The sequence below is a fragment of the Aptenodytes forsteri genome, unplaced genomic scaffold (genome assembly GCF_000699145.1).
Source record: "Aptenodytes forsteri isolate BGI_AS27 unplaced genomic scaffold, ASM69914v1 Scaffold15, whole genome shotgun sequence".
NCBI classification, from domain to species: Eukaryota; Metazoa; Chordata; class Aves; order Sphenisciformes; family Spheniscidae; genus Aptenodytes; species Aptenodytes forsteri.
In genome coordinates, this window is record NW_008795129.1 from 22,353,467 (window position 1) to 22,365,526 (window position 12,060).

Below are 12,060 nucleotides of genomic sequence, written 5' to 3' on the forward strand. Positions count from 1 at the left end.
CATGCCTTGTGAGCGCCCTCAAGATGAACCGCTCCATAATCTTCCCTGGCACCGAGGTCAGGCTGACAGGCCTGTAGTTCCCCGGATCCTCCTTCCGGCCCTTCTTGTGGATGGGTGTCACATTGGCAAGCCTAAGAGTCTAGATCAGTGCTGTGTAAAATAGTTAGGCATGTTTGGTTTTTTTCTGAAGCAGGCTATACGCTAAATAAAAATTCTATATAGATTTGACTTTAAGTGAAGTAACTCTACAAAAGCCCGTGGAGCTCCCTCGGCACATACCGGTTCCAGATTTGCTCCCTTGAGCCTCTCCATTGGAAGTGATGCTGCTGATCTCAGTCCTTGTGTCAAAGCCCTGCCTTTAAGTTTCTTTTATATATCAGACATCCCTTTCATTCCTGTGAAATAAAACCAGAGTGCACACTTGCACCGTTTATACTGCTGTAGTGTAAATATTAGAAGAACCTGAGACAGATGGCAGGGTTCCCGATGCGGCTGAAGGCCACAGCTCTGTTGCAAACTACTTTTTAATGAATTGAGTTTCTAAGTGACAACTAGGATGACCTCACTTCAATGGCTGTCGTGCCTGAAGAGGGCAAGCAGTGAGGAGAGGCAGTGGAATGAAGTAATCTCATTCTTGCTTACTGAGTGCTTTCCAGCTACAGTGACAAAAAGGCAATTTTTCATTCTGAAATAGAGGAGGACTTAAAATTATAAGCATCTGTGGTTTACAAAAAAAGGTAATGTAGCTTATGAGGCTGGATTTCTGCAAGGTGGAGAAAAGTCAACCCTAGTGACTCCCTTCAGTATTTCCTCCGGAGATTTATGTAACAGGCTTGGGCAAGACCTCAAAGTTTCCAGATGAGAGTGGGAGTGCTCCTGCTCCACAAGTTGATGCAGTGTTGCCAGTGTTGTATTGGTCTGGTATGATTCTTGCATTTCTCAGTTCTCCCCTGCTTCCCTCCCCCATCTCTATGTGTTACATTTACTGTTTACTGGTATCTTTCAAGAAGGGAGGTGAAAGAGATGGATTAGAAGAATATTTCTGGTCATTTTGTATTCTATTACTATCATTTAATAATTTTGTAGCTTCTACAGTCTATACATTTTTGCCCATTATGTACAAAACCCAAAGGATACAGATGGAAACAAATGACATGCTATCAAGGCAAGCTCCTACTAATTTCCCAAGCTGGCTAAAAGGATGTGTGAATGTAGCTACTTCCTGTAGCTTTTACTTCATCGCTGCCCCACAAACTAGTCCTGCAGACTCGGACTCTGCACTTGCACGCCCCATCTCCACAACATTATGAGATGGGGCCAGCAAATGAGTTCTCCATCCCTAAAACCCATGCGTCCCATCTCACCGTGCTTCATCCTTGGCTGGAGCTTCAGAATAATATTCTAGATGATACAAGGGCTCTTCCTTTCATGAGAGCCTGCCCACAGCTGGATCCATGGTGGCTGTTCCTTGCGTAGCTTTGAATTGGTGCAGATTCTCACGGCATATCAAAATTTGGCAATCTGTTTTACACCGTGAACTTCACGGCAGCATTATTTTCGTTCTCTGTATTCCATGTATTTCTCAGAGAAAAGACTTATGAATAGAACTGGCTGAAATATGTAATTTCCTTTTCACAGGAAATCCTGTTGTTCTGGGAAAATCTTTTCTTACAGTTTGAAATTAGGACTGTAGTCTTAAAAATATCCTATGCAAGAGAGACCATCCGTATTTTCACTAAGGAAAACTGAACACAGGATCTAATTTTTCCAGGATATATGTAATGTAGACCTTGGAGCGTAGTCCTGGTATGTGCTTCCAGGCTTTATGCTCTCTCCCAGATCCCAGGCTATGACAAAGAACATTTTTCTGGTATTCAACTTCCCTTCATATTTCTTTGTTAAATACCGTATTTTGCCAGCACGATTGCTTCTCATGACAAACTCAGCAGCATTTGGATTACGGTTAAGACAGTTCTTACTTGATTACACTGCTGCTTATGGAGGGGTGCAGCTGAAAATTACGAGTATTGCATCAGATTGGGGATTATTAAATATTAGCAAAACAAAGCCTTGTGCTGGAGCTCAGGCACCACAACTGTCTGTCCACAGACTCAGGAGGTTCTCCAGTGTGGAAGCTCATACAGCGAACAAAAAAGAACAGACATTTCTCTTTACTTCAAATGCTTATACCCACCTCATCCAAGGAAGAGACCAAGTAAACAAAGGTAGCTTGTTTAAAAGGGAGGTAAAGATGCACAGAGTCTTTCCATCATTTAAATAAAGGAGGACACAGAACTGCGCCATCAAGCCAGTTTTAACAAAGCAGTTACAAATATGAGTAGGACATGAAAATAGCGACTTTTCACAATTTCAGTTATATTACATCTGTCTATATATTTACTGCATATGTTACATGTGCTATACAGACAGTTTGGAAAAAAGGGATCTAAACATGTGCAACTATTATTGTTTCAGTATTACAGAGCAACATTTTGGGTTCAAAATGAAGAGAGTAAAGCATTAAGTACAGCGCAATGCAGAATTATGTGAAAGCCTGAGAGATATGAATTACCTTTCATTTTCTTGGTTTAGATGATAACTTTCTAGGTTTGTTTTTATGACACAAGAAACATTTCTCTACTGGGAAAATATCACACAACTCTGTTTCTCTTTGATTCTTCAACTTAAAAGTTTCCTGACCCAGCTCTGTGGAAGGAAGAGAAAACATTATTTTGTTGAATTCCTATTGTGCAGCTTTATTTACAGCAGCTCTTTGTTTGCAGCTGTTCTTAAGCTTAAAATATTTTTAACTTAAAACATGGTGCATCTTTGAAGGGATATAATTTAAAATGCTGCAGCTTACCTCTTCCAATTTGTCTGTTCTGTGGCCTGATGAATGAATGCAATGTCATTTAAGCAATGACACAAAGAAGATATTTTGAGGAGCTGCAGCAATAGATATAATAGAAAGCCAGGCACACTATTTTTGAGCAGTTCTCCAGGCAGTGACATAAGTTTGGGGAGAAAAAAAAATCTCCAAAAATCCCCAAGTAATGCAAACATCCAAAGCTATTAGCTAATAGAAAACCTTTTGCTTTGCACAGGAGTAGAGGTGATCAGACAGGGGTTGGCGCCGGGCCGTGGCGTGCACCCTGATGGCGTGCGAGGAGGTGGGAGCTCTCATTGGGATTCTGCGGAGGGAGCTGAGGAGAATCGGGTCCGCTGTGCTCCTCAAGCTGTCAGGGGTGACATTGGGGTCTTTTTTCCCCCCAGCTCACCGAAGGCTTCATGCTGCGATAGATTTAGGCAAATGTAATCGAATGCAAATCTTGTACTTCTCCTGACATCGAGCTGCTTAAAATAACCATGAGCTTTGAGAAACCAGACAGAATCTGGCAGCTCAGAGTTATCTTTTAACTTGAACAAAATGAGAAGAGTCCTCGATTCAGGACGGCTTGCAGAGTGCTTCTGGGGGATGAAACAGCATTTCATTTCATGGCAAATTTTGTCCCCGTTGCACTGGGGTGTGGGGTGTGGACAGCTGTGAGGGGCAGTAGAGACTACAGCCATGCAAAGAATCGCTGGCAATAGGCAAATCAGTCCTGTCCTTTAGGAAACTGTCGTATTCAATTCACTTTATTACAAACCAGCCATAAAAATCTGCATCTGACCAACAGAAATGCTTATTGAATGTATATTGAACATATGTTCAGTGCATATTTAATATGACACCATTGTTACTGCATTCCTTACTCCCAAAAAAAGGCTTCAAGAAGAAATGTTTAAAAGCTAAAATTTGGTCTCAGTTTGGTTTAAGAAGGAATACGATCTATAGTTTCCAGATCTAGAAGGACAGTTTCCTAAGGCTGTACTGCTGTAAGAGCAAATTGTGTGTCCTTGTGTGGTTTAGATTGTCACTTAATGTTTAGGTTACCCATCATTTTGTACAGTTGCTGCCTTTCAAGCTTGTGTTTCATTTGATTGGCTCCATTTTGGGTGCTGCTGTTTTCTTGCTGGGTTTTTGTGTCTGTGTGAGCATATGGTGCTAGAAAAGGATTACTGATAATACCAGGACTCCATGCATGTTACAGGTTGTCTTACCTTTTGAACAAAGCCATACGCGTACTGTTTGAAAAGGGCTATGGTAAAATTCTGCTAAAAATAGAATGTAGTATTTACACGGGAGCAGAATGCACACGGATTTGCTGCACTTCAGATATCTCCATGTCTGCTTTGTCACCTGTAGGAGCACACACAGAAATTTGATGCTATTTTAGATGGGGGTTTTGATGAAGCTATGAAATCTCTTGAGAAGATCCTTTGTATTTTTTTTGGTTGATTTAGGTACACTTCTGCCAGGGAGAGTTTTAGAAACTAACACAGGGGTGTCAGTGGTGTTGACTGTGTGGTTGAGCCACCTTCACACTGGAAAGCAGGCTTTGCAGGACGGATTTATTTCTAAGTATGTGTTCACTTTTGTAACACAAAGAAGTCTTAAGTGACATAAATACTTTTATATGGAGGAGACCATAGCCATGATATCCTGCTCTGGAAACCATACTGCAATGTAAAATCTCCTTTGGGAAATGCAGAGGTCTGTGCCATCAGCTCAGAAAGCCCTGCATTTCCAAGTATGACCTGCAAACATGAATCTTCACTCTGCTCACTAGTCTCTCATTTGATTTTCACCAGGAGCTCTGACTCTGAAGAAGCATTTGAGACCCCGGAGTCCACTACACCAGTAAAGGCACCACCTTCACCTCCGCAGCCACCCCCTGAAGCAGCGGTAGCAGCAGCAGTTGTAGCAGACATAGCAGAACAAGAAATAAAACCCCAGCTGCCCTTGGAAGACACAGGTAACGAGCATGTAATGAATGGGACAGGTTACTGAGGAAGGTGAAGCTGCAGGGAGGTGTTTGTGTTAGCACAAGTAAGGAATTGATGCTAATAAAATGTTTCCTGGAAGATTAGTTAGTGCTGGGCCTTATCCATGCTGAGAGGAAAAACCCTGTTGCCTCTTGGAATAAAGTACTGGAGAATCTGTCTATAACATTTGACAAATAATAAAGAAAAGAGGAGTTTTCTGGAAAAACCTTTCTTCCTTTTGAATCAAACTTCATTCCCTCCTCTCAGAATTGTAGGATTTTTACAGAGTGAGATGAGTAAAAAAATGAGGTATGAGATATAGATGCAGGTATCTGGGTGAGCACCATTAACAGTGACAGTTAACTAAATGTTATTTTCAAATATATTATTAGCTGAAACAGAAGGTAAACAGAAAGCTCATAGAACAACAGAATATTTATATTATCTCTATGGTACAGTATAGGAGGAACACACAGGACTATGTGTGAATGTATGTATAATATACATACATAAAAATTGGTACATACTGGCAAAGTAAGCATTAAAAAGGGAATATTCTGTTTAAAAAACCAAAGAACTTTCCCCCAAAAAAGTGTTCTTTGTTCTCCAAATTGAGTAATGGAATATGAGGGAGTAGAAAGCACTCTATTAGCCGAAAATAGCTTTGTTTCGGCTGTCAGATGACAGCTCAACAGTTTAAGACTGAATTCCCCATTATACTGTCTTCTTTCCCATCTGAAAGTCAAGTCATTTTGATCACTTGGCTAAACTGTATAAAGGTAATTTTACTCTAAGCAGACTAAAGCTCACTTGTATTTCATTTGGAAAGATGTACAGCATTGCCAGGCAGTGTTTTAAAGCTTCCATTTCCACTGTAGAAGTGGCTATGTTTAGCAGTGGGCAAAGCAATGTCCATGGCTGGTGTGTGTATTATAAAGGCTGTCCAGCTTTGATTCAAGCCTTCAGGAAAGTGACAAATAAGTCTTGCAAATGTCTTGAGTCACCTAACGCATTTCTGGGAGTTACGCATTAAGGAATGCTCTTTAAGATCATTATTTATTATACAAGTTTATAAGAAGCTAGAAAGATGTTCAACAAACTGATTCCACAAAATAAAAATGAAATACTGAGACATCCTGACACTTTTTCTTTTCCACTGTTACAGTTCCCTCTTCATTGTACCAAACAACATTACTCATTCTCCATCTTCTTTCCTTTTTCTAATCTTTTGTAATCTAATGATTACAAAATAAGTGCTGAGAGAACAAAAGAATGCATGTGCTAAACAAGATTGGAGTGTGTTTTTAATTACTGCAGTAGATTATCTTCAAACCCTTGATTACACATGTGCTTCCCTGGCATATGTGATTCTTTTCTCCCTACATCCCAGATCTCCCCCTCCTTTCTTTCAGACATTTCTGAAGAAAGGTAGGAAACTGAATATATCTATTCACAGCCAGTGTGAACTATGTTGAAGGCCATTGGATGGCAGAGATGAAAACATTTCATTTGCAAATAAGATTTGTCCATGGGAGGCAAGTTACCACAAACTAACAGAGCTATGTTCAGCATTCCAAAATTATGCAAAATGAAGTTATACAACAGGGTAATTCATGTGAGGGAAGGAAGATGTGTAATGCAGAAAAAATTCAAATGTAGGAGGGCAACACAAAGCATTCCTTTGTTTTGGAAATCTTTAGAAGAAATTAAATGTACTAAGACCATAGCTTAGGTGTTTGCATGCTTCTTCAGAAGTGCAAACAGTTAAACATTTTGTACTTTATAAACCACTTGAGTAACAGTTATCTTGTAGTTTACTTACCTCATAGGTTATGCATGTGGCTGCACACGAAGAGAATGAGTCCCTTCCTCGGGGATTATGGGCAGTTGAAGCAGAGTTCCTCATTGGTACCATACAGCTAAATAAATAGGTTTCAATAAAAAAGGAATAAGGAATACAGGCAACCGGAGAGCCTGGCACACACACAGAGAGAGGCAGCAATGGCCAGCTGGGTTTCTGGTTCACCAGCTGCATGGCTTTGTCTTCTACATGAGGCTGGTGATGGAGCATGTACTTGGGCGGAAGGAGGAAGCATAGTAAGTTTTTTAAAGTATTATTTCATCTATATCTGACAAGAATTACTTATGCAGACGGTTGCAGTTATGCTGCATGATATCATTAGCGCAACAGCTGGACCCCACTGCTGGAAAGCCAAGAGGAGCGTTTTTAATTAGGTTGACTTCAGCGCTAGCTTAATAAATATGATGAAAGTGAAATATAGCTAGACTCATCCTGGGTTTGTGCCAGCTCCTGGTGGGGTAAAACCTGCTGCATGGCTCCAGTCCATCAGCAGCAGAGCAGAAGAAGGAGTCAGTCTGCAGGCGAGTCTGGAGGAGAAGAGGAGTTACAGAGCACATATGGGAACTAACTCTGAACCCCAGAAAGTGTCACTAATGAGCCCTTCCATTCCTCCATAAATACTTTTTTGTTATGGGGAACATGGGTTATATTCTCGAGGCAAATGACTTTGAGGGTGCTTTTTATTATTATTATTATTATTTTTATTACTTTGGTAGTATTTTAAATTATCGTTGCCTGTCTCATCAGCTTCTCATAGCAGTGTCCTCTTGTCCCTTGTTCCAGCCATCTGAGCACCAGAAAATGTCCCAAGCCCTTTCTCCCAAATACCCCCTGTTTCTGGCCAGGAATTCCTGCCTAGGCAGGGGCATTTCTTCTGCCCCCCTGCCGCCTTCCCCAATTAATTAATGAATTCAGATTATATACACAAGGGGAGATGTGAGAGCTGAAGTCCCGTCTATGCATTACAGCCCACCTATCAGGATATGGGAGACCTATATTCAGGTCCTTTTTGTGCCAGGGAAATTGAGGTCAGGCTTTCCAGTAGAGAGATGATGACCCAGACAAAACCAAACTGAATTTTTGGGATGGAAAACATTCTTCTTCAGTGTTTTTCCTCTTGAAGCCTAACACAGAAAAATTGAAAATAGACTTTATATCCAAAGTTTTCTTTCAGAATAAATGGTGGAAGTAATTTTTAAAATAGCATTACTAATTGATTTCATAACTTCAAAGGCTTCTCATAACAAGCAGAAACTTGAAATAAACTGTGTTTCAAAATTTCTAGTATTAGGTCATTCCAATTCCTATATGCTATAGGTGAAGTGTACTTGTCTCCTGAGTTATTTCATTGTAACGGAGTATGTGGGTGCATGCTGTATGTTTTTTCCAGGGGTTTCTCTTTGTTTGTTTTTCTCTAGAAAACACAACTAGAATCTAATTTCTTCTGTATTTGCTTTATTAGAACTGGTTAAGTTTTGTTTCTAAGCCTTTCAAAATAGTGTTTCATTTTGTTTCTGGCTCAGCAGTGTTAAGGCCTTCTATTTTCAGCCTATTGTTTTTCCCCCTATTTTAGAGATATATCAACAAAGAAAAAATGCTCAACTGTCCTAGCACAGTGCAGTTCCCCGTCTAGAAGAATTTGTTGTAATTCAAAGGGAAATGTATTTAAAAATACCTAGAAGTACTTTATATGTTCTCTTTAATATATTTTCATTATTCATAAAGAAATAGAGCAGATTTAGATTCAATAAGCTCATAGCTGGTGCAGATACTTAATTTTCTTCTTTAAAATATCTTTAAAACAAACCTGAAGTTCCAAAGTTTTTGGAAATGTTTCTCTTTGTGAACACCTCCCGGGAGAGCACGCTACCTGCACTGTGGTAGGGGATGCCCCGGGGTGCCGCATCCTGTCCCGCTGGTACCACAGTGCTCAGAGCGGGGAAAGGCACGGAGTGCGGAGAGCTCCACAGGTGAGGAAGAGAACAGTGATGCTGCAGCAAAATGAAACAAGTCTGCCCTTGCTTTGGCTACTCCTGTAGCTCCTTGTGCAACTACTGCCACTGAGTTTCTGCATTTCTTTCCTAAGGCTGTAAAAAGATAGGCTGTCAGATGTAAATCCTAATACCAGTCCTGCTCCAAACCTACGAATGCCTCCTATCCTTTCATATTCAATATAAAGCAGTGGTAGCAATGTAGTAAAAATTTTCTGTCCTCATCAGTGGACAGTTCGGAGCACATGCATGGGATTTGTTACTGTCCACACCATTTATGGATCTTTATTTAAAGAAGGCTGAGTTAAGTGAGGTATTTGTCTATCTCGCTGTTCTTGTGGGACACTGAAGCTTTACTGGCATCTGAAGTGCTATCAATATTTAGGTATTTTATAATGTACAAGAAAAAGATTTCTGTAGTTGATTAGAAAAGTGTTTTGACTTTTTTGATTCCTTTTTGTTGATATTAACAAGAGAAATTTGTTTTGTTTATTAATGCAAACAGTCTTATGATATCTTTCTAGCAACTTTTGCTTCTGCCATAATAGATGACAGGTGGAAATGCCAAGCATTAAACATGTCATGCAGCTGTCATTGAGAGGTCTCATCATCTGGATACAAGAAGTCTGGGGTCTTTTGTTGTTGTCTTTGGTTTGGGGATTGTTTTTGTATTTCATACCTGATCCAGGCAAAAATTCTCTGAAATCAGAGAAATCTCCTTGTGGAAGGAGCAGAACTTGGACCTTCTTTTTTAATGAATGAAATGGGAGGGTTTTTTTGGGGACTGCCTGTTTTTTATGGCAATGTAAGTTTCCCTGCTATCGCTCATGTTCTTGGAATGTTTTATAAAACTTAATATTTACCTGTGGGCAGTTCTTACCAGTATAAATTGTGGGTGACTGTCAGCACCAATAAAAGGCATAAACCTTATTTAAAACCTTATGCTGGCCTCTCTCTAGGGCAAGACCTGCCTTAATTTTCATGGCTTGTGTCATAGTATGTTCCTTTGTGATCAAATTGCATTTTAATAAAATACTGTAATTAGTAATACTGATTTGCTTAATTCTGTGATGTAAAAGGACAAATGGCACTGCTCTCTGAATAGGCTGTTAATGTCAGGAAAGAATCGTCTTCATATCTCTTTGTAGTAATAAAGCCATGCTGTTTTGCAATAGTGAGTACCGTTCATATCTTCCTCTCCAGCATTTCTGCTGTTACTAGTACTGAGCCAATTCTGTTGTAATGCCAGAAGAGTCTAACAGCAGCATTTCACTTCTACCAAAAGCTATGTTTTCTGAGACGGTTTCACATACTGTTTCATAAAGAAACAATAAAAATATCACAGTAGCGAGGCAAGCGACATTCTGCAGAAATCTATACTGTAAGTAAAGGATTTGATTAGGAGGAAGTTGTGAAATAAGCAATTAAAGAAGATTAAAGCTCTGCACTGTGTGGAGCATACCAAATTTGAATGCTGTTTTGCTTTGAGTAGCTGGAAAGCCTTGTACGCCCTCTTTGCTGCTGTGATGCATCCCTAACCTCAGCTCTACTATGCCTGTTATTTACAGTCCAACTCCTACAGGGCATTGGTTTATTTTATTTTGTTTTGTTTTGTTTAAATGCATGTTTGTACTGACTTTGAACAAGGGGCCTCAATCCTGTTGAGGCCTTTGGCACACGCTGGAATGAAAACAACGCATAATTGCAGATGACTTCTTGTTCAGATCCCCCTTTTATTTCATGATGACCTACATGTGTACTCTGCTGACATATTAGAGCTGCACCAGTGTTTATTGTAATGTATTCCCGTTAAGTGTCTTCCATTCCTGTTTCAGTGTAAAATGTACAGATTAGTCTAATGCTGGAATTTTATGGCACTCTTTGAGACCCCTTAACAGAAGTCCCATCAGCGTCAGAAAGTGATGGGTGTGTGAAGTGCGCACCAGCTCAGCTGGCAAATCAAGTCTAATCAATGACCTCTCAGCCAGGCTGAAACCAAGGCCAAGCCAGTGGAGGTTAAGGAGAAAAATAAACTGTCCTGAAGTACTGCCATGTTATTAGCATTCATTTAGCAGAAAAAAACACATTAAAATATTATTTTAATTGATGTAACTTAGTAAACTTCCACAGTCTTAAAAGAGAAACTGTGTAGCTGTCATTCCTTTGACAATCTCTGGAAATACGTGATGCTACTCTAAGGTACTGCTTTGGGAAATGTGTCCAATTTCCTTAAATCCTTTCTGTCTTCTACATCCATAAATAATAATTCTTGTAATCTCTATGCAGGCATATAATTTCCTCTGAAACAAAGGAAAAATGTTTTTTTTCTGTTCTTAATCCATTCATAGCTTCTGACTAAAAGTAATTATTGATTGTCTGTATTGCTTTTATGAACAACGTTAATGAATGTAGCTGGGCAAAATGGGAATTATTTTGCAAAGCATGTCAGGATTGGAATGAAAAAGATGTGTAGAAATTTCTCTGAAATCGTTTAAGGATGAGCAAAGCATTCATTTTGTTTGACTGTTTTTCTTTGTAATTGCATAATTAAAAAATGACAGCATGAAGAATGCTGCATTGCTTCAATAGGAAACACTGGGGCGTTTTGCTCCAGTACGTGTCAGTGAGAGCTCAGAGAAGCTGCCTTACCCCAGCTTGAGCTGTGAGCTGGAGAGAGATTTCCCAGGTCTCTGATACCCTGGCTGGGACACGCACACATAGGCAGAGGTGACTATGTTACATTCAGATAGGGAGCAGTACAATGACAGCAGGAACAAACCATATTCAGAATTTGTAAAACATTTTAGTAATGAACTTTTATGAACTGGAAGGCAGAAAGGGCCATTATCTTAATCCTCTCCTACCTATATATTTTCTATTTTTTTTAATATGCACTGTTTATTTTTCTACTTTGTCCAATACAGGTGTTATATCCCAAGTCAAGAGACTTCTAGAAATCTTTTTAGGATTCCTTTCAATAAGCAAATCTTTACAATTAAAAGCTGCTTGGTTTAACAGTTTTAGCATATAATTCTCTCTATAAATTTTCTTTTCATCGTTGAGTTAGAACTACACTTTGAGAAATCTCTTTTAAATAATTTGTAGGGAGCGTCTAGCGGTCTTTTTTAAGGAAGATTTTCAACTGAGAATATTTGTACAGTACTCTAATTGACTAATTTTCTTACATTTACCATAATTTATTTCATATGAAATTCTCAGTGATTCATGTCTCATTATAAACTTGGAATTACGAGGTCAAAGTGGAGTGCATTGACTGCTTGGGGCAGAGAGAGGAGCAGCATTGATGGGTTGTGGAGAGGAAGCCATGTTCCTCTGGGAAAT

General features: G+C 39.5%; 1 protein-coding gene across 11 annotated transcripts in view; it reads left to right on the plus strand.

Annotated features, from left to right (window-relative positions):
• TACC2 (transforming acidic coiled-coil containing protein 2) overlaps positions 1-12,060 on the plus strand; it is a 151,296-nt gene that overhangs the window by 99,536 nt on the left and 39,700 nt on the right. For all 11 annotated transcript variants that reach the window (XM_009277926.1, XM_009277924.1, XM_009277930.1 and 8 more), the window contains one exon: positions 4,693-4,856. In XM_009277926.1, the coding sequence (XP_009276201.1) occupies positions 4,693-4,856 (164 nt within the window). The remainder of the gene's footprint in view (positions 1-4,692; positions 4,857-12,060) is intronic.